Source organism: Hordeum vulgare, chromosome 4H (assembly GCF_904849725.1).
Source record: "Hordeum vulgare subsp. vulgare chromosome 4H, MorexV3_pseudomolecules_assembly, whole genome shotgun sequence".
In the NCBI taxonomy this organism is placed as follows: domain Eukaryota; kingdom Viridiplantae; phylum Streptophyta; class Magnoliopsida; order Poales; family Poaceae; genus Hordeum; species Hordeum vulgare.
The window spans coordinates 114,369,350-114,394,249 of NC_058521.1; the positions used below are offsets into that span (position 1 = coordinate 114,369,350).

Consider the following 24,900-nt stretch of genomic DNA (forward strand, 5'->3'; position numbering starts at 1 on the left):
CGCCCTGCGCCGCCCGGCCCCTCGCCGGTCCCGCCCCTCGCCGGCCCCGCGCCGCCGTGCGCCCGCCCCCTCCGGCTCGGGCCCTCGCCGCGCCGCCCGCCCCGGCCCCCGCCGCCCCCCGCCCGCCCCGTCCGGTTCGGGCCCTCGCCGCGCCGCCCGCCCCGGCCCCCGCCGCCAGCCGCCGGACGACGAGGCGCCGCCCGCCCCGGCCCCCGCCGCCCCCCCGCCCGACGCCGCCGGAGTCCCCTCCTCCTCCCCTCCTCCAGGTCTTCAGCTTTTCAGATTCATCCCGTTCTGCAAATTTGTTTACAACATTTAGCAGCTGAGCAGAGAAGCATGCCCAAATGATATGCACTCCCGAGCACAAAACGATGCCCAAATGCTATCTTTTTATTGAAAAATGGCGCGTATTAATAATGCAGCTGAACTGCCTGTTTCCATACCTAGAATATTTCCATCAGGGCTCCATAGACACCTATTGACACATATTGCAGCATCTTTCATTAGTGCAGCCTGAACAAAGAACAACACATTTTATACATTAGAAGTTCAGAACTCACAATAGAAGTCAGAATGCTGCTAATTGCAGGCTTACATCACATTAGAAGTGACTAACAAAACGGAATAAAATAGATCCAAGAATTTATCATTGAAATAATGACCTGCAATGGCAAGGTACAGGAGCCAATGTCCCAAACATTAAATGTCTTGTGTGCTATCCTTTCGCGTGAACCAACTTCCCATATCCCGATGTCACCAACATTTGTTCCAACTGTTTTACAGCAGAGATATTAAAATACACAATATGCACTAACAAAGTAAAAAATTCAAGAACCAAGCTAAGTGTTTGAAGCATGTACCTAGAAGAATAGTTTGTTGAACAGGATGGAAATCCAGGCTCATAACATTAGAACCCTGATTGAGTGTGCGAACAACTTGTTTGGGGAGGTCTTCTTGACTGTAAACATTGGGAGGATGGCTTGCACCAGAGAATGACACCTGAAATAGTTTTGTAAGGTGTCAAAACTGCTTCATCAATCTGCTGTTACAGAAATGAGCAAAGAGCAGAAACTATGGCAAAGTCCACGTTCACCCAAATACCTCATCTGGCTGGCCTACACGCATTCTTTTCATCAGATGTTCAGAATCTGCAGACTGATAGTCAATGCCAGGCGCACTTGTAGGAGTCCTTGGATGCTTTAGAAATGCCGCTGTAAACAAATAGAGCATCCAAACAAAAAATCAAACAACATTGGAACAGTGACATACACCATTTGCTGAACTGCAGTTTTATGATACCTGTGTTTGGTGGCTGAACAAGACCGGGCGGCCCTTGTGCAATAGCAGGATGTGGTAAAGAGGGATTGGGATTTGCCATCCAACCAGCAATTGCATTTGGAGATGGTGAAACCACAGGTTGAAACGGCTGCGAGATTGAGAATATAGTAAATGATAGGATGATATAAAATGTCAAAATGTTCAACTATAGCTGTGATACGTACAACATGAGCACCCATCGGAGGGAATCCAGCTGTCTTGGGGATTGGCCCAACAAGAGGACCATTTGCAGGGGGGGAGCTCTTGCTCCATTGGTAGGAGCAGCACATGAATGATCCGTGAAGAGTGTCTTTATGTCAGGGTTTGGTCTAGGATTCTTGCAGAGCTGATGTTGCCAGTTAAGACTACATGACATAAAAAAATCAAAGCAGTCCAGTTAGCATCACCCTCCACAAGAAACTAAAGCAAGAGAAGGCAATACCGAAAGCCTTGTAGGCCAAACACCAAGCATTGCATGTGTTGAATATAGGCAGTATGCAGAAAAAATAGAAAAAAATATGGCATGTCATAAACCTACACATATTTGTTATATAGACATCAACACTGACATAATGAGCAACCTCACCTTAATGAGTTTGTCATCGCCAATGTAATAATTGATAGGGACTTGTTGGTGTGAGAGAATGCAATGTCATTGACCCCGCCAATGTGAGCATCGATCTGTGCAATTCACAAAGAATCAAACAGTTAGAAACCTTTAAGGGGTTGCAATGAGGATTAGTTTGGGCATTATGGGGAGTTAAGGACTCTGTCCACCTAAGGGCTCGAATCCAAACTCCATGTTGTCAAACAGACCGAAAGGGGGTGTACATGGAAAACTATTTGATATATAGTCTCATCAATATGCACGTACCTCTGCTTGCTGTCTTAACTCTCCATTAGGAACAAACGTATAAATCTGGAAGCGCGGGGCCTCTCCCTCCCGCCGGTCCGTCCGCACCAGGTCCGGTATGAGAGCTCTAGACTTTCCTTGATGATTTTAAAGATGTTCTAGACTTTCAGCATAGATATGCAAGCAAACATCAGAGAGATTACTGTCAATTTCATTTGCGGCAATAAGAAAACCATTGCAAATTGACAAACTATTTAATCTGACCACAACATGCATGTCAGCTACTGTATTTAATATTTAATCTGACAAAAAATTGGTCGAAACCACCTGCCTGGTACAATCTTGAGAAGGGAGCAATAAGGGAAATCCTCTTGTGGGTGCAAAAAAAGTTGTTGTTCCCCGATGGGTATGCTGCGAATCTAGCGAGGGGAGCGAGCATTGAAAAAATGAAAATTTTTGGGCTCAAGAGTCATGATTGGCACATATGGCTTGAGCGGATAATGCCGGTGATGTTGCGTGGCTATATCCCCGAGGCTGAATGGCTAGTATTGGCCGAGTTGAGCTATTTCTTCCGTGTTCTTTGTGCTAAAGAGTTGTCGCATGCCTTGATAGATGACATGGAAGAGTTGGCGCCTGAGTTGCTCTGCAAGTTAGAGAAGATTTTTCCACCGGGCTTCTTTAATCCGATGCAACACATGATTTTGCATCTCCCAACCGAGGCAAGATTGGGTGGCCCTGTGCAAAATCGTTGGTGCTACGCAACTGAAAGAATGCAGAAGACACTTCGAGGAAAATGTAAAAATAAACGTAGAATTGAAGCATCGATGGCCGAGGCGTTCATTACCGAGGAGGCGGCAAATTTCGTAACAGCACACTATGATGCCACTATGCACAGCTTGCATAATCCAAAGCCTCGGTACAATCTGGGCGACCCCAAACGACGTGAATCCAATGTCAGCCTTTTCAAAGGGAAGCTCGCACCTTCTGGTGTGGGAAAACCAAAGTTGCTGTGCGTCGAGGAGTGGCGCACACTAACGATGTATATATTGAACAATTTAACAGAAGTTCGGCCATACATCGAGTAAGCACTCTGTACATTGTTTCGCAACTTTTAACAAGTTTTGTGTCTAACAACTATTATTAATTGATACAGTCGATACGTCGAACAATTCTCGAATGGTGTTGCAATCGAGAAAGAATCCATTCTCGAGTATGAACTTCTTGAAAAGACAGGAGGCGGCTATCCCGGTTTCATCTCTTGGTTCAAAAAAATGGTACCTCCCTTATATATAATAAGTGATTTCCTTTGTTGCTATTACTCATGAGTAACACACCAAACTCTATCTTTTCTTAACTTCTAGGCTAATTCAGATGAGCAAGTCGATGATGAATTGAGACAAATAGCTAATGGTTTTGACGTTAAGGTCCGTACATTTCAGAAGTATGACATCAACGGGTACCGCTTTCGTACTGCTAGCAAAGAGCTTTCAATGCCCGGTCGAAAAACAAACAATTCCGGTGTCTCTGCTATAGGCGAGGGAGGTGTCGAGTATTATGGAAGACTTGAAGAAGTCTACGAACTTCATTATTATGGTGAAAATCCTCCGAACGTTGTTGTGTTCAAATGTCATTGGTTCGATCCTACTAAGACAAGACGGACTCATGAACATCTTGGGATTGTCGAACTTCGACAAGACACGCAGTTCAGCGGTGCCGATGTCTATATTGTGGCTCAACAGGCCACCCAAGTTTTCTATCTGCCATACTGTCGTCAAAGTGTTAAGAACCTAGAAGGTTGGTATGTCGTGTTCGATGTGCCGCCACATCTTAGACCACCTCCCCCAAATGAAGACGATTATGAACCTCAAATTGACCCAATAACATATGATGGAGAATTTTTCCAAGAATCACGTGGTGTCAGACGTCGTACCCGAAACTGCTCTACGTCCACCCTGAACACGGAGGAACAAGACTCACGTGATGATGAGGAAGAAGTGGAAGTAGAAGAAGTTACCAATGCCGATGAGCTATCAATGCATGATCGGTTACAAAAAGGCCTTCCACATGATGTCCTTGAACCCGATGACGATATCAGTCATGACGACACGTGTGATACTGATGATGATTTTGCTTCAGTTGACCATGGAGAAGAGACAGATGATCCAGACTATTAGTACTTAGTATGCATCCAAACATTGTTGTTTAATTATTCAATTATTAGTTGAATTATTCATGTATTTATTATTGTTCACTTAATTATTGTCCTTGAATTTGTACTAATTATTTAACTATTTATCGTTACAGGTGGTGAGACATGGCAGGCGGGGATAAGTTGAGGATAGCACCTGGGCAGCTACGGAGAACTTTGTTGCAGAGCTTTGCCGAGGAGCCCCGTGGGAGAGGCGTAGGAAAGAAGAGAGGCAGAGGACGCGGTCGTGGGAGAGGGAGGCTGCATGATAGGAGCCAGTCGCCACCACCCTTGGCCACTTCATCCTTGCAGACGAGGGTGTCGCCGGTGCGGGATCCTACCGTCCAGGAGGAGACACTGATGCAGGGGGCTGAGGCAGAGGCTGAGGCGGAGGGTGAGGGTGCTGAGGCGGAGGCTGAGGCGGAGGGTGCTGAGGCGGAGGGTGCTGAGGCGGAGGGTGCTGAGGCGTTGGCTGAGGCGGAGGGTGCTGAGGCGGAGGCTGAGGGGGCTGCCAGCAAGTCGGTCCACCAACGTGGTATGACACGAGTTCCAGACCGATTGGACTTGCAGCACAGGCCATTAATTAAGCCAGAAGGCGAGAAGTAAGTTGATATATATTGTGTACCTTATATCATTATATTTCACCAAGTAGCTAATGTCTTTGCCTTATCATTATGTAGGGGGTGGGATTACCCGCAGAATCCCGGAATCCAAACTGCCTCCTTGGTGCTTTACTTAGGGAGCACTTCCCCGGGATAGTGCAGTTGCCCGGTGAGGGTATGGTTCCCGAGCCAGGACTCAACTGGGAGCACTACCAAGCCGCTCTGCTCCCAGAAAACACACATGTCAATGGTGTTGTTTGCGTGAGCGTGGCCGACAAGGTGTTGGCTGATTTTTGGGTAAGTATACAATGTTATATATTGTGATTTCCTTCCAAATCGTTTCACTATTCATCTGTGCATCTATTTGGCATAATTGCAGAGTCACTTTAGGGTCGAGGAGGGGACGGAGGAGGCGGCCAAGAAGAACCTCGTGAAAGAGTGCAAGAGTTTATTGAATAACACGAGGCACGAAATGCGTGTTCAGGTTGTTCGAGATTGGTACGCCAAGCAAGGGGAGCCGAAGACAAAGACTGAATGTCGAAAGATTTTCCTTGATAAGACCGAGTACATGGAGGTATGTACATTCCAAAGATCAATTCTTAGGGCTAGTTAGGTCTATTTAGTTATAATACTTAGTTTCATTCTTCATTAACTTACATTCATAGGTGCCCCCGAGATGGTTGGCCGATAAGATGGATTGTTGGGAGATGATAGCGGACAGGTGGTACACAGAGGCTTGGTTGAGCACCCACACTATGGCCAAGGACCGTCGTGCCCAACTGGTTGGTGTGCCACACCACCAAGGCAATGCCAACATCAAGCAATACGCCAAAAAATGGGTGTGTGTGCCTTGTTTTGTTTCATCTATAATTCGTTCGTTCATGATTTTTGTTGTACTAATTCTGTCTTTTCGTGTAGGCCAAACACAATAACCAGCTCGAGCCTGAGGGATACGCCGCGTTTAGCATGGCCCATAAGGGCTCGTACAAGACGGCGAAGGCATATTCTGAGGGGGACGGGCCGTCGGCGTACACAAGCCTGTCCGCCTACAGCAAGATGACGTCTTATTCTGAGGTGGTCAAACAGCTGCGCGGGCCTGACTTTGACCCGAGCCAGAATCCTATTAATCCAGAGGCGTTAATGATCTCTGGTGGCGGTAAGAGTCATGGCACGCTGGCCATGTGTGATGGCTTCGTCCCTATCACTGAGACTCTATCTCAGATCAAGTCGAGGCAAACGAGCTCGGCTCCTGCAATACGGCAACGCGCGAGGCCAGTTGATCTTGCCGTCGAGGTTAGTTTTCTTCATTAGTTCTTTCGTTCTTTTGTCCCTGGATGGATGATGAAAATTCCTTTTGAGGAGTGGTTGTAGGCCGCACTTATGAAGGAGAGGGAGGCCACCAGGCTCTTGTTGGAGGAGAGGGACCGGAATACGCAGAGGTTGCTTGACGAGGAGAGGGCACGCAATAATGCCCATGCGAAGGCCATGCACGACTTCGTTGCGGTAAGTCAGTTGTGTGAGAAGCAAGGCCATGTGTGAGACGCAACAAGGTTATTTCTTTGACTCCTCGAAAACTAATTTGCAGGCTATGTGTGAGAAGCAAGGTTTGCCGCCCCCTCCGCCGATGCCTTCTCCGGTGGGAACGGTGAGTTCCCTTTCAATGACCGACCTTGCACGGTATTATACCATTGTCTGTTGCCGTGCTAACCACATATTTTAACTCTTGCCTTGTTGCAGCATCATTCAAGAGTTGAATCCCACGATCCCTTTGCTTCTCCTGGTGAGAGCCCTAGCAATCCAGCGACCAACGGAGATGCAGCTTCTCCTTCGTTTTCTGGCATTTGGTAAGTTATTCCTCTCCTTCTTATTCTTCTTATTGTTTAGATCAACTTAGATTATGCCACGCTTTAATTAGCTTAGTAAATTCTAGTTGATATTAGCCATGGTTTAGTTAGCTTAGTAAATTCTAGTTGATATTAGAGCTCAAAAATGACATAATTAGTTTAGAAAGTTTTAAAAGAAACCAGAAGAGAAGAACAAACAAGAGATGAAGAAATAAGAGAAGAAGAAAGAGGAGAAAAAGATAACTTCTCTTCTTTCTTTTTCTCTATCTTCTTCTTCTTCTTCTTCCACTTCTTCCACTTCTTCTTCTTGTTCTTCTTCTTCTTCTTCCCCTTCTTCTTCTAATTGCTTAGCTTAATTTAGGTAACTTCTTTCTTATTGTATTCTTCTTCTAAATTCTTTCTCGTTATGCAGATTTTGATAAAGCAGCATGGTATATGGATGGATGCTCGAGACTTTTTAATGCACTTGTGTAGTCCTAGATGAACTTTGTAATGCAATTGTATTTGTGGATGCACTTGTGATGCTTTGTAATACTTTGTGATCTTGTTTGCACTTTAATGACATATATTCGTGTTGTTTGCACTTGTGTTGTGTTGTCCGTACTTTGTGATGCACTTGTGGTGCTATTTAGGGGCAGATTCAATATATATATGTTGCTGTTTGTATCTATGTTTTGCAAATGCAGGGAATTAACAGAAAACAAATATGGAGAAAAAGCAAAGAGGGTCTTTGCCGATAGCTCACTGACGGCAACGCCTTTGCCATCGGTGGGCTGTCAGCAAAGAGGACACGTGGCGGCAGCCTGTGCATTCTGGCGACTCTGGCCATCACAATTTTTCGGCTTTGCCGTCAGCTGGGACAAAGCTGTCGGAAAAGAGGCGGCCAAGGGGACTCAGGGGTAGGCTTTGCCGTCAGTTGGGACAAAGCTGTCGGCAAAGAGGCGGCCAAGGGGACTCAGGGGTAGGCTTTGCCGTCAGCTGGGACAAAGCTGTCGGCAAAGAGGCGGCCAAGGGGATTCAGTGGTAGGCTTTGCCGTCAGCTGGGCTCTAGCTGTCGGCAAAGAGGCGGCCAAGGGGACCCAGGTGTTTGGGCTTTGCCGTCAGCTCTGTTGCGGCTGTGGGCAAAGAGGGGAGGCTTTGCCGTCAGCTTTGCTACGGCTGTGGGCAAAGCCTACCGTTAACCTTCTAACGGAGCTCGGCCTGCGCCGTTGCCGCCACTTCTCTTCGCCGTCAGCCCGTGCCACAAGGCTGATGGCAAAGTCTTTGCCGTCGGTGGAGCTCCGGCTGTCGGCAAAGAAGGTGATTGCCGATAAAATCTTGGCCGACACCTTTGCCGACAGCTCACTGACGACAAAGCCTTTGCCATCAGTTAAACTGTCCTTTGCCGTCAGCTCTGGCTGTCGGCAAACCAGCAGATTCCAGTAGTGCCACAAGCCTAGGAGGCACACCCCCCTGGCCGTGCCTGGCAGGCTTGTGAGGCCCTCGGGGCTCCACCGCCTCCAACTCCAGCTCTATTTAGTCTCTTTCGCCCGGAAAAAAATCAGAGAGAAGAGTTCATCGCGTTTTACGATACGGAGCCGCCACCACCGCCTGTTCTTCCTCTGGAGGGAAGATCTGGAGTCCGTTCTGGGCTCCGGAGAGGGGGAATCGACGCCTTCGTCATCACCAACGATCCTTCATCGCCAATTCCATGATGCCCTTCATTGTTCGTGAGTAATCTCATCGTTGGCTTGCTGGACGGTGATGGGTTGGATGAGATATATCATGTAATCGAGTTAGTTTTGATGGTGTTTGATCCCTAGTATCCACTATGTCGTGAGATTGATGTTGCTACTACTTTGCTATGCTTAATGCTTGTCACTAGGGCCCGAGTGCCATGATTTCAGATCTGAACCTATTATGTTCTCATCAATATATGTTTGTTCTTGATCCTATCTTGCAAGTTGTAGTCACCTACTATGTGTTATGACCCGACAACCCTGGAGTGACAATAGCCGGAACCACTCCCGGAGATGACCATAGTATGAGGAGTTCATGTATTCACTGAGTGCTAATGCTTTGTTCCGGTTCTCTATTAAAAGGAGAACCTTAATATCCCTTAGTTTCCATTCGGACCCCGCTGCCACGGGAGGGATGGACAATAGATGTCATGCAAGTTCTTTTCATAAGCACGTATGACTATATACGAAATACATGCCTACATTACATTGACGAACTGGAGCTAGTTACATATCTCCCCATGTTATAATTGTTGCATGATGAATGTCATCCGGCATAATTATCCATCATCGATCCAATGCCTACGAGTTTTTCCTACTGGTCCTTGCTACGTTACTTTGCCGCTACTGCTGTCACTGCTGCTACTGTTACCACTACTGTTGTCACTGCTGCTACTTTTACTGCTACTTCTGTCACTACTGCTACTGTTACCGTTGCTACTGTTGCTATCACACTACTTTGCTACTAAAACTTTGCTGCAGATACTAAGTCTTTCAGGTGTGGTTGAATTGACAACTCAACTGCTAATACTCGAGAATATTCTTTTGCTTCCCCTTGTGTCGAATCTACAAATTTGGGTTGAATACTCTACCCTCGAAAATGTTGCGATCCCCTATACTTGTGGGTTATCAGTGGCCAGCCCAAGAGTGCTTATTTGGCTGAAGGGAAGAAGGAAAGAAACATGGGGCCAAATCGAATTGGGGAAGGGGACTCCTCCTGCATACCGTATTGGAGGAGGACTGTCCGAAGGGCGCCAGCGCTCCCCTCCTTCCTATATATAGTGGAGGGTAGATAGGCTTTTTTACCTCAAGCCACGACGCAGCCCTCTCTCCCTCCACCACTTCGTGACACCCCGTAGCTAGTTCGGTATGGTACGACGAAGCCTTGCCGGAGTAGCTTCACCATTATCACCATCACGCCATCATGCTACCGGGGAATTCAGCTACCTCTTCGTCTCTCTTGCTGGATCAAGAAGATGGAGATCGTCATCGAGTTGCACCTGTGGTGAACGCGGAGGTATCGTCCGTTCGACGCTAGATCGGGATGGAGTTCGTGGGACGGATTGCGATTTGGATCGCGAAGACGTTCGACTACATCAACCGCATTTCTTAACGCTTCCCTCTTAGAGATCTACAAGGGTATGTGGATCCGATCTCCCCTCTCGTAGATGATCATCACCATGGATAGGTCTTGTGTGTGCGTATGATTTTTTTTGTTTCCCATGCAACGTTCCCCAAGAGTGGCATCATGAGCTAGGTCTATGCCTAGATGATATCTCGAGTAGAACACAAAGGAGTTTGTGGGCGTTGATATTCAGGTTGCTACCCTCCTTAGTATTTTCTTGATTTGGCGTATTGTTGGATGAAGCGGCCCGGACCAAAATTACTCGTACACTTACGAGAGACCGGTTTCATCGACTAACATACAACTTGTTGCATAAATATGACTGGGGTATGTGTGTTTCTCCAATTTTAGTTGAAAGGAATTTGACAGAGGCGGTCCTTAGAGAAGGTTAAATAGAAAATTGCATATCACCGCTATGGTTTTGCATAACTATGATGCGATCATACTAGATACCTATAGCAGCCACGTAAAACTTGCAATAACAAATTAGAGGACGTATAACTTGTTTTTGCAGAGTATGTTTTCATGTGATATGGCCAAAGACATGATATGATATATTTGATTTATGCGATGATCATGTTGTGATAATTAAATATCGAGTTGCACATCGATGCTACGGCAACCGGAAGGAGCCACATGGTTGTCATTAATTATATTGCGCTTGGTGATGCTTTGCTTTATTGCTAGTCAGTAGCTTTAGTAGTAACAACATAGTTAGCGCGACAACCTCGATGGCAGCACAATGGTGGAGATCATGGTGTGGCGCCGGTGATGATGGAGATCATGTAGGTGTTTTGATGATGGAGATTAAGAAGCACAAGTTAATGGTCATATCATGTCACTTATGATTTGCATGTGATGTTAATCCTTTTATGCACCTTATTTTGCTTAGGACTACGGTAGCATTATAAGGTGACCCCTCAGTAAAATTTCAAGATAAAATTGTGTTCTTCCCGGGTGTGCACCATTGCATTAGGTCGTCGTTTTGAGACACCACGTGATGATCGGGTGTGATAGACTCTATGTTCACATACAACAGGTGCAAAACAATTGCACACGCGAAACACTCGGGTTAAACTTGACGAGCCTAGCATGTACACACATGGCCTCAGAAAACAAGAGACCGAAAGATCGAACATGAGTCATATAGTAGATATGATCAACATAGAGATGTTCTCCATTGAAGCTAACTCAAGTCATGTGATGATCGGACTTGAGTTAGTGAATTTGGATCATGTGACACTCGAATGACTAGAGGTATGTCAATTTGAGTGGGAGTTTATTAGTAATATGATTAACTGAACTCAATTATCTTGAACATAGTCTAACTAATCTTTGCAAATTTACGTTGTAGATCAATGGCTCGCGGAGTAGCAACCCTGAATTTTAATGCGTTCCTAGAGAAAGCTAAGCTGAAAGATGATGGAAGCAACTTTGTTGAATGGGCCCGTAATCCGAGGCTTATCCTCACGGTTGCCCAAAATAATATGTCTGTGATGCGCTGCTAGGTGATGCACCACCCCAACCGGTGATCCCACACATTAAGAACACCTAGCAATCGCGTCAGGATGAATACTCATTAGTTCAATGTGCAGTTTTGTATGGCTTAGAACCGGGACTTCAAAGACGCTTTGAACGTCATGGAGGATATGAGATGTTCGACGAGTTGAAGTTCATCTTTGAGAAGAATGCCCGAATCGAGAGGTATGAGACCTCCAATAAATTCTATGCTTGCAAAATGGAGGAGAACGGGTGTGTCAGTGAACATGTGCTCAGAATGTCTGGGTACGCTAACCGTCTAGCCGAGCTGGGGATTGCTCTTTCGCAAGAGGCTATCACTGAGAGAGTTCGTCAATCACTGCCACCTAGCTATAATAGCTTTGTGTTCAACTATAACATGCAAGGGATGAATAAATCACTCGCTGAGATGTTTGCGATGCTGAAAGTCGCTGAGTGAAAATCAAGTGTTGATGGTCAATAAGACCACCAGTTTCAAGAAAAACGGCAAGGGCAAGAAGGGTAACTCCAAGAAGGGTGGCAAAGTTGTTGCCCCTCCGACGAAGAAACCAAAGGCTGGACCCAAGCCGTAAACTGAGTGTTATCATTGCAAGGGGACTGATCACTCGAAGTGGAACTGCCCCAAGTATCTGCCCGATAAGAAGGCGGCCAACGCCAAACAAGGTATATTTGATATACATGTTATTGATGTGTACCTCACTAGCTCTCATAGTAGTGCCTGGGTATTTGATACCGGTTCTGTTGCTCACATTTGCAATTCGAAATAGGAACTACGAATAAACGAAGGCTGGCGAAGGATGAAGTGACGATGCACATGGGAAACGGTTCCAAGGTTGATGCGATTGACGTGGGCATGATCTCACTTCAGTTACCATCGGGATTAGTGATGAACCTAAATAACTGTTATTTAGTGCCTACGTTAAGCATGAACATTATATGTGGATCTTGTTTATTGCGAGATGATTACTCATCTAAGTTAGAGAATAATGGTTGTTCTATTTATATGAGTAATAACTTTTATGGTCATGCACCCAATGTGAGGGTTTTTTCGTGTTGAATCTCGATAGTGATGATACACATATACATAACACTGAAGCCAAAAAATGAAGAGTTGATAACGATAGCACCACTTTCTTGTGGCAGTGCCGCTTACGTCATATTGGCATAAAACGCATGAAGAAACTCCATGTTGATGGACTTTTGGAGTCACTTGATTTTGAATCACTTGACACATGTGAGCCATGCCTCATGGGCAAGATGACTAAGACTCCGTTCTCCGGAACAATGGAGCGTGCAAGTGACTTATTGGAAATCATACATACTGATGTGTGTGAACGAATGAGCATAGAGGCGCATGGTGGTTATCATTATTTTCTCACCTTCATAGATGATTTGAGTAGATATTGTTATATCTACTTGACGAAACATAAGTCTGAAATGTTTGAAAAGTTCAAGCAATTTCAGAGTGAAGAATCATCATAACAAGAAGATTAAATTCCTGCGATCTGGTTGAGGAGGTGAATATCTGAGTTATGAGTTTGGCACTCACTTAAAACAATGTGGAATTGTTTCATAGTTGACACCGCCTAGAACACCACAACGTAATGGTGTGTCCGAACGTCGTAATCGCACTTTATTAGATACGGTGCATTTTATGATGTATCTTATCGATTTGTCGTTATCGTTTTGGGGTTATGTATTAGACAACTGCATTCACTTTAAATAGGGCATCATCAAGATCCGTCGAGATGACGCCATATGAGATGTGGTTCGGCAAGAAGCCAAAGTTGTCGTTTCTTAAAGTTTGGGGATGTGATGCTTATGTCAAAAAGCTTCAGCCTGAAAAGCTGGAACCCACAGCGGAAAAGTGCATCTTTATAGGATACCCAAAAGAGATAGTTGGATACACCTTTTATCTCAGATTCGAAGGCAAAGTGTTTGTCTCTAAAAATGGAGGGTTTCTTGAGAAAGAGTTTCTCTGAAAAGAATTGAGTGGGAGGAAGATAGAACTTGATGAGGTTATAGAACCTTTGCTTCAACCAGATGATGCTTGACATAAAGATGTTTCTGTCGAAGCTACACGAGTTGAAGAGGAAACTAATCATGAAGATCATGAAACTTCAGATCAAGTTGCTATTGAACCTCGTAGGTCGACATGGGCACGTACTACTCTTGAGTGGTACGGAAACCATGTCCTATCAATCATGTTGTTAGACAATGATGAACCTACGAGCTATGGAAAAGCAATGGTGGGAGTGGATTCCAAAAAATGGTTAGAGGCCATGAAATCCTAGATAGGATTTATGTATGAAAACAAAGTATGGACTTTAGAAGTATTACCTGAAGGGCAAAAGGCCATCCAGAACAAATGGATCTTTAAGAAGAAGACGGACGCGGACAGTAATGCCACCGTCTATAAAGCTCGACTTGTGGAAAAAGGTTTTTCACAAGTTCAAGGTGTTGATTAGGATGATACTTTCTCACCCATAGCGATGCTTAAGTCTGTTAGAATCATGTTAGCAATTGATGCATTTTTCGATTATGAAATTTGGCAGATGGATGTCAAAATAGCGTTCTTTAACGGTTTCCTTAAGGAAGAGTTGTATATGATGCAACCAGAAGGTTTTGTCGATCCAGAGAAAGTTGACATAGTGTGCAAGCTCCAGCAATCCATTGATGGACTGGTGCAAGCATCTCGGAGTTGGAATCAACGCTTTGATGAGGTGATCAAGGCGTTCGGGTTTATACAAGTTTATGGAGAAGCTTGTATTTACAAGAAAGTGAGAGGGAGCTCTATAGCCTGCCTAATATTATATCTGGATGACATATTGCTGATTGGAAACAATGTAAAACTTTTGGGAAGCGTAAAGGATTACTTGAATAAAAGATTTTGAATGAAGTACCTCGGAGAAGCTGCTTACATATTGGGCATCAAGATCAATAGAGATAGATCAAGATGCTTGATAGGACTTTCACGAAGCACATACCTTGATAAAGTTTTGAAATGTTCAAAATGGAATAGTCCAAGAAAGGGTTCTTGCATGTGTTACAAGGCATAAAGTTGAGTAAGACTTAATGCCCTATAACTGCATAAGATAGAAAAGATGAGTGTCGTCCCCTATGCTTCAGCCATATGGTCTATCAAGTATGCAATGTTGTAAACAAGACCTGATGTGAGCCTTGCCATAAGTATGGCAGGAAGGTTTCAAAGTAATCCAAGAATGGAGCACTCGACAACGGTCAAGGATATTCTGAAGTACCTGAAAAGGACTAAGGAAATGTTTCTTGTTTATGGAGGTGACAAAGAGTTTGTCGTAAAGGGTTACGTCGATGCAAGCTTTGAAACTGATCTGGATGACTCTAAGTCACAAACCGGATACGTATTTATTCTTAATGGGGGTGTGGTAAGCTGGTGCAATTCCAAGAAAAGCGTGTTACTTGATTCTACATGCGAAGCGGAGTACATAGATGCCGCAGAGACAGCTAAAGAAGGTGTCTGGATGAAGAATTTCATGACAGATCTTGGAGTTGTGCCCATTGCACTGGATCCAATTACTCCTTTCCATGACAACACTGGTGCCATTGCTCTAGCCAAGGAACCAAGGTTTCACAAGAGGACCAGACACATAGAGCGACTCTTCAATTCCATCTGTGATTACGTCAAGGAGGAGGACATAAATATTTTCAATATGCACACGGATCTGAATGTTGTAGACCCATTGACTAAACCTCTTCCATGAGCAAAACATGATCAACACCAGAATTGTGTGGGTGTTAGTGTCGTTACATTGTAAGTCACATAGTGATGTGAGCTAGATTATTGACTCTAGTGCATGTGGGAGACTATTGGAAATATGCCCTAGAGGCAATAATAAATAGTTATTATTATATTTACTTGTTCAAGATAATCGTTTATTATCCATGCTAGAATTGTATTGAATGGAAACTCAAATACATGTGTGGATACATAGACAACACACTGTCCCTAGTAAGCCTCTAGTTGACTAGCTCGTTGATCAAAGATGGTCAAGGTTTCCTGGCCATGGACAAGTGTTGTCACTTGATAACGGGATCACATCATTAAGAGAATGATGTGATGGACAAGACCCAATCTGTGAACATAGCATGTGATCTTGTCGTTTTATTGCTACTCTTTTTCTGCATGTCAAGTATATGTTCCTATGACCATGAGATCATGTAATTCAGTGACACCGGAGGAATAACTTGTGTGTATCAAACATTGCAATGTAAATGGGTGACTATAAAGGTGCTCTACAGGTATCTCCGAAGGTGTACATTGAGTCAGCATGGATCAAGACTGGGATTTGTCACTCCGTATGACAGAGAGTTATCTCGAGGCCCACTCGGTAATATAACATCACAACAAGCCTTGCAAGCAATGTGACTAAAGAGTTAGCCAAGGGATTTTTTTATTACGGAACGAGTAAAGAGACTTGCTGGTAACGATATTCAAATAGGTATAGAGATACCGATGATCGAATCTCGGGCAAGTAAAATACCGAGGACAAAGGGAACGTTATACTGGATTAATTGAATCCTTGACATAGAGGTTTGACCGATAAAGATCTTCGTAGAATATGTAGGATCCAATATGGACATCCAGGTCGTGCTATTGGATATTGAGCGGAGAGTGTCTTGGTCATGTCTATATAGTTCTCGAACCCGCAAGGTCTGCACACTTATGGTTCGGTGAAGTTTTTGTATAGTTGAATATTTATGTTGGTAACTGTTGGGAATATTATCTCGTTATAAGACCTGCCCTGCGGGCCGGGTCAGGATAATGGCGGCTCTATCCCTATGATCAAGATGGGCCGTTATTAAGAAGCAGAAGGCGCCAGATGAGACGGTTGGCCCAAGACTCAACAGAGGCGACTTGCGGTCCATGTAAGGAAAGAAACACCAGAAGTTTCCTTGCGTGGGAGAAAATGCGAGTTAGAGGTAGATTGACTCCTGAATTGTAATGAGAGTTGGACTCTTGTAGAACCTAGGTCCTAGACCTGTATATAAAGGCGAGTATCTAGGGCAGATAGGGTTAAGTTAACATCAAGTGAGAGCTAGGTCAGGCGAATACGCAACCTTGTAATCGATTCCCACATCAATATACACAAAGCAGGACATAGGCTTTTACCTCTATTTGAGGGGCCAAACTTGGGTAAACTCGCCTCCCGTTTCCCGATCAACCCCTTTGAGTCGCCACCTAGCTGGGATGGCCTCATCACAAAGTCCTATCATGAGGACATCTGTCGTGACAAAACCATGATAGTTGGTTCCCACCATGGGGACTCTACACGATGGAGTTGAGTTCTCAAAGGGAGCCCTTCCAGGGTTCGGGAGCTATGCGGTCGGCCTTATGACGAAGAGTCACCGCGGAAAGTACTACATCGAAAACTCAAGCTGGGTTCCCGAGGCCGGATCGATTGAATCCGGGTACTGTGTCGCCTTCGGCCAGATCCACGTCTTCATCGGCAAGATTGGAACACCGGTTCCCGAGCCTGACGTCTGCACCGACATCGTCGAGCCATCTCGATTTGCTCAACCCGCCCCGCGTTAGCCCAGACGACGCCGCGCCTTCGTTAGCTTCACGCATGGAGTCTCCCTTCCTAAGGAGCCAGAAGTTGACGGAGACACCCCTGTCAATTCCGATGGTGAGTTATCAATTGGAGACACCGATTCAATCTGCCCTCTCCACGAGGGAAGGTTGGGCGGTTTCCTTGAGGCAGTGATTTCCGAAGAACCACAAGGGCACCCCCGCCAGATCGCCATCTATACGGTAGGGGCAACGTCGTCTCAGGATCAGCCAAACGCCGCAAACGCCAATGGAGCCAGCGGGTCAGGCAAAACCCGAGCTCAGGCTATGTCTGATCTGATGGTAGAGATGGAAAAACTCATGGAGGTGGTTGTGATGACTGACAATCAGGTACAGGTTAACGCCGAATTAGCTAAACTTCGTGAAGAGATGGCCGAGATACACCGCCAGATCGATGCGGAGAAGACCCGGATGACGGATCAACGAGCCCAGATGGACGAGGAGGAGGAACGTCTAAAGCTGGAGGCGTGGCGACTTGAGCGCCAGCAAGTTGCGTCAGAAGCCGTGTACGAGCGGAAGCGCGAGGGTCGCATCCTGCCCAAACTTAATCCAACCCGCTTGTTCAACAACCCGCAAACGCCCGGGCAGATTGCAACCCGCCAGGAAAGGTGACCCACACGGGGAGATCGTCTAACAGCCAATGCAACCCCTGTTGAACCCGCAGGCGAGTCAGCACTTCCAAACACCTCAGGGTCACTTCTCCAATCCGGTGGATAACGTGCTGGCTGCGACCCGACATCTGGAGTCTCTCCCCATCCGTGGGAATACTGCCCATCCGTGGAGGCACGAAACGCCATAGAGATGTTAAAGACCGCGGTCGTCTAGCAGGCCCAATTCTTGTACAGTCGCGATCATCTGCATTCCATGCCACAGACGAGCCATACGAAGAGCCGCCCAGATGACCCTCTGGCGATTTCTAGTGACGCCCGTCAACATCAGCCTCAGGCCAATCCACCAGAGCCGCCAACGCCCAATGCTCAGGCACTTGTCAATGGTGCACAAGCCGCCCAGTAGGCCGAAGCGGAAGCGATGGCAGCCCAGGCGGGTCAAGGAATTACGGGTCATGTTCAACCAGCCTCGGGACATGGTGGTTAAGGTAGGAACGTCGGACTCCCTTGCCTATCAACCGCCCTACGCAATGAACGCATGCCCAAAGACTTCAAAGGTCCCCACAATGTGCCCAATTACACTCCTGACCTTGAGTCAGGGGCATGGATAGAAATTTATGAGTTGGCCATTGACATGCTCGATGCCAGTGATGCGGTCTACACCAAATACTTCACCATGGTGTTGGAAGGCCGGCTCGTACGTGGTTGAAGAACCTACCGCCAAACTCCATCAACAACTGGGAAGAACTCAAGGAGCATTTTGTCAAGAATTTCCAAGGGACTTGCAAGCGTCCGATGACCATTGTAGACCTCCAGCATTGCATTCAACAGAGAGATGTACCCGCCCATCATTGGACCCGGGAGGTCGCGGAAATCATCCACTCCTCGGATGATAATTCGGCGGCTCAAGCCGTGTTGATTCTGGAAAAGAACTGTCATTTTGAACCCCTGGTGTTGAAGCTTGGCCGCCTCAAGCTAAAGGTGCAGGATATGGGTGAATTGATGGACACCCTCACCAAGTATGTTGAGTCGGATGGGATGAAGGATGCCAATTCCGATGATGAGAAGGTCGATGGAGCCAAAATAAGTGAGGGAGGCAAGAGACACCACCAACACTCTGGGCGCAATAATAACAAGGGACGTCACGGAAAGAGGAGGCAATAGGATGGCGTCTCTGATTTTGTTGCTAACACGAATGTCGGGCCGCGAAATCAACATCGAAAAACGAATCAGGGCGGTTTCCAAGATCGAGGCTTCACTGGGAAGAAGCCACGTAATTACGAGGAGATGCTCAAGGGACCTTGCCCCAAGCACAATACCCCAGGTGTCCCTTCTACTCATTCTTGGGAAAATTGCTTTCTGATGGAGGAGTTTCGCCTTCAGGCGTCCCGAGGTCATCAAGGAGGTGGCGAAGGGAGGAGTTTCGCGTTCAGGCATCCCGAGGTCATCAAAGAGGTGGCGAAGGTGCCCCGCATAATCAGTTTGGTTCGGGCGGGTCACATGGCTCTTCGTTCAGTGATTTTCCTAACCTCGGTGGTCAAGGGAGAGGCGACTCGCATAACAATGGTGGACAGTCGTCCGGCCAAGGCAATCAGCAGTATAAGGACCGGGGAGAATTCCAGCAGCCAAACAACCAGGGCGGTTTCTAGAGCAACCCTAACCAGCTGAATGGAGGACAGTGCCATGTTTTTACCACGAGCTCTTGCAAGAGAGACAAGAAGGTGAGGCAGAGTACTATTAGTATGATCGAGTCGGCGGTCCCACAATACTTAAATTTTTCGGAGAAGCCTGTGACGTGGAGCAGGGCCGATCATCTGCCCCAGATTGATAACCCCAATGAGTTGGCATTAGTAGTGGCGCCTCAGGTTGGAGGGTACACGCTCTCTAAAGTCCTTATGGATGGAGGCAGCCGCATCAATATTCTATACTACGACACCTTCCGGAGGATGAACTTTAAGGAAGAGAATTTGATGCCATCGACCACGGTCTTTCATGGCATCGTCGCGGGTAAGTCGGCATATCCTGTTGGGCGATTAAGTTGAATGTGGCTTTCGGTTATGAGTCCAATTATAGAAGCGATTCATTGACGTTTGAAGTCGTCAAGATCAAGAGTCCTTATCACGCTTTGTTTGGACGGCCGGCTTACGCCCGTTTCATGGCCCGGCCTCGCTATGTATATGTCAAGCTTAAAATGTCGGGTCTCAATGGTACCATCACAGTCAATGGAAGCCGGAAGATAGCCCAGGAATGTGACGAGGGGGACACCGCGTACGCTGAGTCGGTGTGTGCTGTCGAAGGGATGAAGTTCCACCAAGCCAATGTGGATCCAGCTGACATGAGCCCATTGAAGAAACCCATAGTCGACTCTGAGCCACCCCTTAAGTTTAAACCGGCGGATGATAACAATCAGGTGGATTTTGTCCCTGGCGACTCTTCAAAGAAGTTCACCATTGGGACTGGCTTGGATCCTAAATAGGAAAGCGCGCTCATCGAATTCATCCGTGAGAATCGGGACATCTTCGCATGGAAACCTTCTAACATGCCAAGTGTACCGAGAGAATTCGCTGAGCACCATCTTAATGTAGATCCCAAGATGAAGAAGGTTCGCCAATAACTTCGTCATTTTAACGAGGAAAGGCGCAAGGCAATTGGAGAGGAAGTCGCCCGACTCTTAGCTGCCGGTTTCATTGTCGAAGTTTTTCATCCTGAATGGTTGGCTAACCCGGTCCCGGTTCTCAACAAGAATGACACCTTCCGTATGTGCATCGACTATACGAATCTTAACAAAGCATGTCCTAAGGATCCCTTTGCGTTACCCCGTATTGATCAAATCATCGACTCTACGGCGGGTTGCGAGCGGCTATGCTTTCTGGATGCGTATTCAGGTTACCATCACATCAAGATGGCCAAGGAGGATCAGGAGAATACGACTTTTATCATCCCCTTTGGTGCCTTTTGTTATGGCTCAATGCCCTTTGGGCTCAAGAGTGCAGTGGTGACTTATCAGGGTTGCATCCAGAATTGTCTTCACAGTCAGATTGGGCGTAATGTTCATGCTTATGTTGATGACATCGTGGTAAAGTCACAGAAGAAGGAGACGCTTCTAGGTGATATCAAGGAGACGTTTGAGAACCTCCGGGTGTATCATATTAAGCTTAACCCGACGAAGTGGATGTTTGGGATCCGTGCTAGAAAGTTACTTGGATTTTTAGTATCCGATCGTGGCATAGAGGCTAACCCGGACAAGATTGAGGCGATTACCTCACTTGGGAAGCCGACCAACATTAACCAGGTCCAACGTATGGCGGGTCGTATCATGGCACTTAGTCATTTTATAAGTCGCCTGGGTGAGAAGGCCAACCCTCTCTTTTAGCTGCTCAAGAAGATAGAGCACTTCGTTTGGACTCATGCTGCCAATGAAGTGTTTGATGCCCTCAAAAAACAACTTGTTGACCCGCCCGTGTTGGCAGCCCCAGCTGACGAGGAGCCAATGCTCTTGTACATTGCTGCTAATTCTAAGGCGGTGATCATGGCAGTCGTTGTTGAGCGCAAGGAAGAAAGCAAAGAATACCCAGTCCAACGGCCAGTGTATTTCGTTAGCGAGGTGTTAACCTTGTCTAAGCAGCGGTATCCACATTGGCAGAAGTTGGTCTTTGGGATCTTTATGGCGAGCCGGAAGTTGAAGAACTACTTTTTGGAGCATCCCATTACTGTATTCAGTTCTGCACCTATTGGGGACATTATACAGAATCGGGAAGCTACGGGGTGGATTGCTAAATGGGCGATAGAACTTGGTTCCCTTCATGTGAAGTGTGCACCACGTACAGCTATCAAGTCTCAGGCGTTGGTGGACTTTATCAATGATTGGACCGAGTTGCAAGTGCTGGAAGATAGACCAGATAGCACCTACTGGACGATTCATTTTAACGGCTCTAGGCAATTGGAAGGTTCAGGCGCCGGAGTGGTGATGACATTTCTAAGAGGGGACAAGTTTTGTTATGTTCTGGAGCTTATGTTTCCTTGCATGAACAATGCAGCTGAGTATGAAGCTTTATTACACGGGCTCAGAATAGATAAAGAGATGAATTTGAGCCGAGTCAGGTGCTTGGGCGACTCAGACTTAGTGGCTCAACAGGTGTCCGGTACCTGGGATTTCAAGGATCCGTTGATGGCAGCTTACATGTGAGTGGTCACCGAGGTGGCGGGTTATTTCCATGGCTATCAAGTTGATCATATTAATCGTCAACAGAACGAGGCATCTGATGCTCTTTCCCGGCTTGGGTCACAACGTAAGCATGTCCCTCCTAATGTGTTCTTCGATATTTCGCATAACCCTTGTGTGAAATTGCCTTCGGAAGAATACATAGCAATTCCTGACCTAGAGTCACAATTGGTGGCGGCTCTCATAGCAGATCCTGATTGTACGATACCTTACATGGCTTATCTGGCTCGAGGCGGGTTTCCATCTGATGAAATTTTCGCCAGACAGATCGCGCGACGATGCAAATCCATGGTTATACATAAAGGCGAATTGCACAAGCAAAGAACGTGTGGGATTTTCCAGCGTTGTGTCTCACCCAAAGAGGGGAGAGAAATTCTCAATGAGATACATGCGTGCGACTGTGGACATTATGCTGGGTCACGATCTTTGGTGTCAAAGGCTTTTTGTCACGGTTTTTACTGGTTGACGGCTTATGCCGATGCTGAAGACATAGTACGTCGATGTGATGGATGTCAGAAGTTCGGACGTCTGGCACACGTGTCGGCTTAGGAGTTGCGCATGACTCCCATTACATGGCCTTTTGCAGTTTGGGGGCTTTACATGGTTGTCCCTTTTAAAAGATATTCGGACAGGAAGACACATCTGCTAGTTGCGGTTGACAAATTTACTAAGTGGGTTGAAGCGGAACCAGTTAGTAATTGTGAAGCAGAAACGGTAGTCAAATTCCTCAAAAAGTTGATCTTTCATTTTGGCTACCCTCATAGCATCATCACCGATAATGGTACTAATTTGTCTAAGGGGGCAATGAAGGATTTTTGTCACAGAGAGCACATCCGGCTTGATGTGTCTGCGGTAGCCCATCCACAATCTAACGGTCAGGCCGAGTGGGCTAACCAAGAGATATTGCGTGGGATCAAGCCCCGGCTCATGGTTCCTTTGCAGCGCACTCCAGGTTGTTGTGTTGAAGAGATCCCCTCTTTGTTATGGATTATTAGGACAATGCCTAATAGGTCGACTGGGTATACTCATTTTTTCCATGTCTATGGAGCAGAGGCGGTTCTTCCAAGTGATATGAAGCACGATTCTCCCAGATTCATCGCATATGTTGAAGCTGATAATGAGCAGGCGCGTCAGGATTCTTTGGATGCTCTGGAAGTGAAGCGTGATTTGGCTGCTGCACGATCGGCGATTTACCAGCAAGACTTACGTCATTATCATAGTCGACGTGTTAAAAGTCGGATCTTCCAGGAGGGCGACTTGGTGCTTCGGTTGATTCAAGATCATACGGGTATGCACAAGCTTTCCCCCCCTTGGGAGGGGACTTTCGTCGTCAGTAGGAACTTCTGCAACAGCTCATACTACCTAATTCATCTACGCCCGGACAATGAAACCACAGAGGAAGAAACAACCCGCCCTTGGAACATTGCTCATCTGCGGCCTTACTATACTTAGAGCCATTGGCTCCTTATGTATGTACATATGTAGATCATTGTGTACCTTTTATATTATATTAATAAAGCCGGCGCCCATGAAATTCGGGGTCTTTGCCGTTTCAGCCCACATGTGAGCATGTGTCATTATTGATTAAACTTAAGTCGCCCAAGAGGATAAGTCGCCATTGGGGAGGCTATTCAAACATCGACGCTACTGGTATCAAAGAGAGTAAGTCGCCTTGATGTGACCACTGAAACATCGATACCAGTAAATCCAAAGAGGATCAAGTGCCATGATGCATGGTTCAAACATGGGCGCCTATGTATGATCATGAACGATAAAAACCGGCTTACTTGGGGGCTACTAGTTCCCAAGTCGTTTAGCAGTAATAGCATTGTCTTCTGCTACCCTATGCCCGTTTTTCCTTCATCATAGGTCATTTGGGGGCTTCTGACTCATTGAGTCCCGCGTAAATACCCTCTTGGCCAGCGAAAAATTAACGCATTACTGAATGGTTATACTGGACTGTATGTTTGAAGCGACTCACCCATAAGACCCGTGTACTCTTGACGAGTCAGTCCAAGTATTGGACCCTGAACTCCCAAAGTTAAAACATTGAGGTACTTGCGAGAGCAAGCATATGGAAAATACACACACCATGGGTTCACTGAACCTGCTTCACTGAAGCTTGACTTGAGCCTGATCAGCGAGTCTAAACACATAAAGTTTTTTGCAAAAACCTATTTGGGTATGATTAGAGCCTTGCAAGCCCATCTACTCGCCGTGACTCACAGAGTTGTATTATTTTACACCTTATACGGTGACTATGTTTTTAAATAGAAGATTCAACAACAAAGACTAAACTCATCTTCAACTAGCCCAATCAAGGCGACTTCTATTACGAAGGTAATGTCATGAAAATTTAGACATACTGTGCATAGGCAAAAGCAGTTGTTGGGCATGTTCCGAGACAATGATTACATGGCTCTTTATGGCCAAAGATTTTCTATGTTACAAACCGGTGGCAAGATTTCGCCGGGTTCAGTCTCTTCTGCAGCCTGAAGCTTCAAAGAGTCACCACTTCTAAGCCGCCGCTGGCTCATCCTGTGCTGAGGTTTCGGGGTCTTGGATCTGGAAGTTGTCCACATCCCACGTGCAATTGATTAAGGCATGAAATTCAGCTTCGTCCATTAAGATGGTTGACGGGTCAGCATCAAGGGCAAAAACTAGCTTACGACGTTGAGGTGCTAAGTACAAAGGTGCTAACCTGGGAGTCGCCATGCGTCTCCCTTCATCATCATAAGCTGATTGATATTTCAGAAGATGCAGGCTTTCAGCAAGGCGGCTTGCTGCAGGGCGAATGTCCTTTACGCATTTCCTGTAGTCTTCTTCTGTGAATTTTGAACCGTCATCCTTATACAAAGGGAAGCCTCCAGCTATTTCATCTAGCTTGAGTTCCGGAGCATAAGCTAGTGCCCGGCTCATGGCCACCATCACTCCCTTGTGCGCGGATGACTTCCTTATTTCAGCTATATGCTAAGGGATAGTTGAGAGTCGCCTCAACATGTCTTGAATGTACTTTA

At 46.3% G+C, this 24,900-nt stretch overlaps 1 protein-coding gene across 1 annotated transcript; it reads right to left on the reverse strand.

Annotated features, from left to right (window-relative positions):
• Positions 1 to 390: 390 nt before the first annotated feature.
• On the reverse strand, positions 391 to 1,920 carry LOC123450339 (protein TOPLESS-RELATED PROTEIN 2-like). The gene is made up of 7 exons (XM_045127645.1): positions 1,904 to 1,920; positions 1,562 to 1,682; positions 1,300 to 1,426; positions 1,102 to 1,211; positions 861 to 999; positions 663 to 772; positions 391 to 513 (listed from the first exon to the last, which is right to left on the reverse strand). Exons 1-7 carry the CDS (start codon positions 1,918 to 1,920, stop codon positions 391 to 393), a joined length of 747 nt encoding a protein of 248 aa, XP_044983580.1.
• Between the last annotated feature and the right edge of the window lie 22,980 nt (positions 1,921 to 24,900).

Bases quoted from the DNA above. Each gene is read 5' to 3' on its own strand.
- LOC123450339 (XM_045127645.1), bottom strand. The intron at 1,427-1,561 runs GTCCTCTTGTTG...TCAATCTCGCAG, and splicing joins GAGCTCCCCCCCTGCAAATG to CCGTTTCAACCTGTGGTTTC. The intron at 1,000-1,101 runs GTATTTGGGTGA...AAACTATTTCAG, and splicing joins GTGTAGGCCAGCCAGATGAG to GTGTCATTCTCTGGTGCAAG.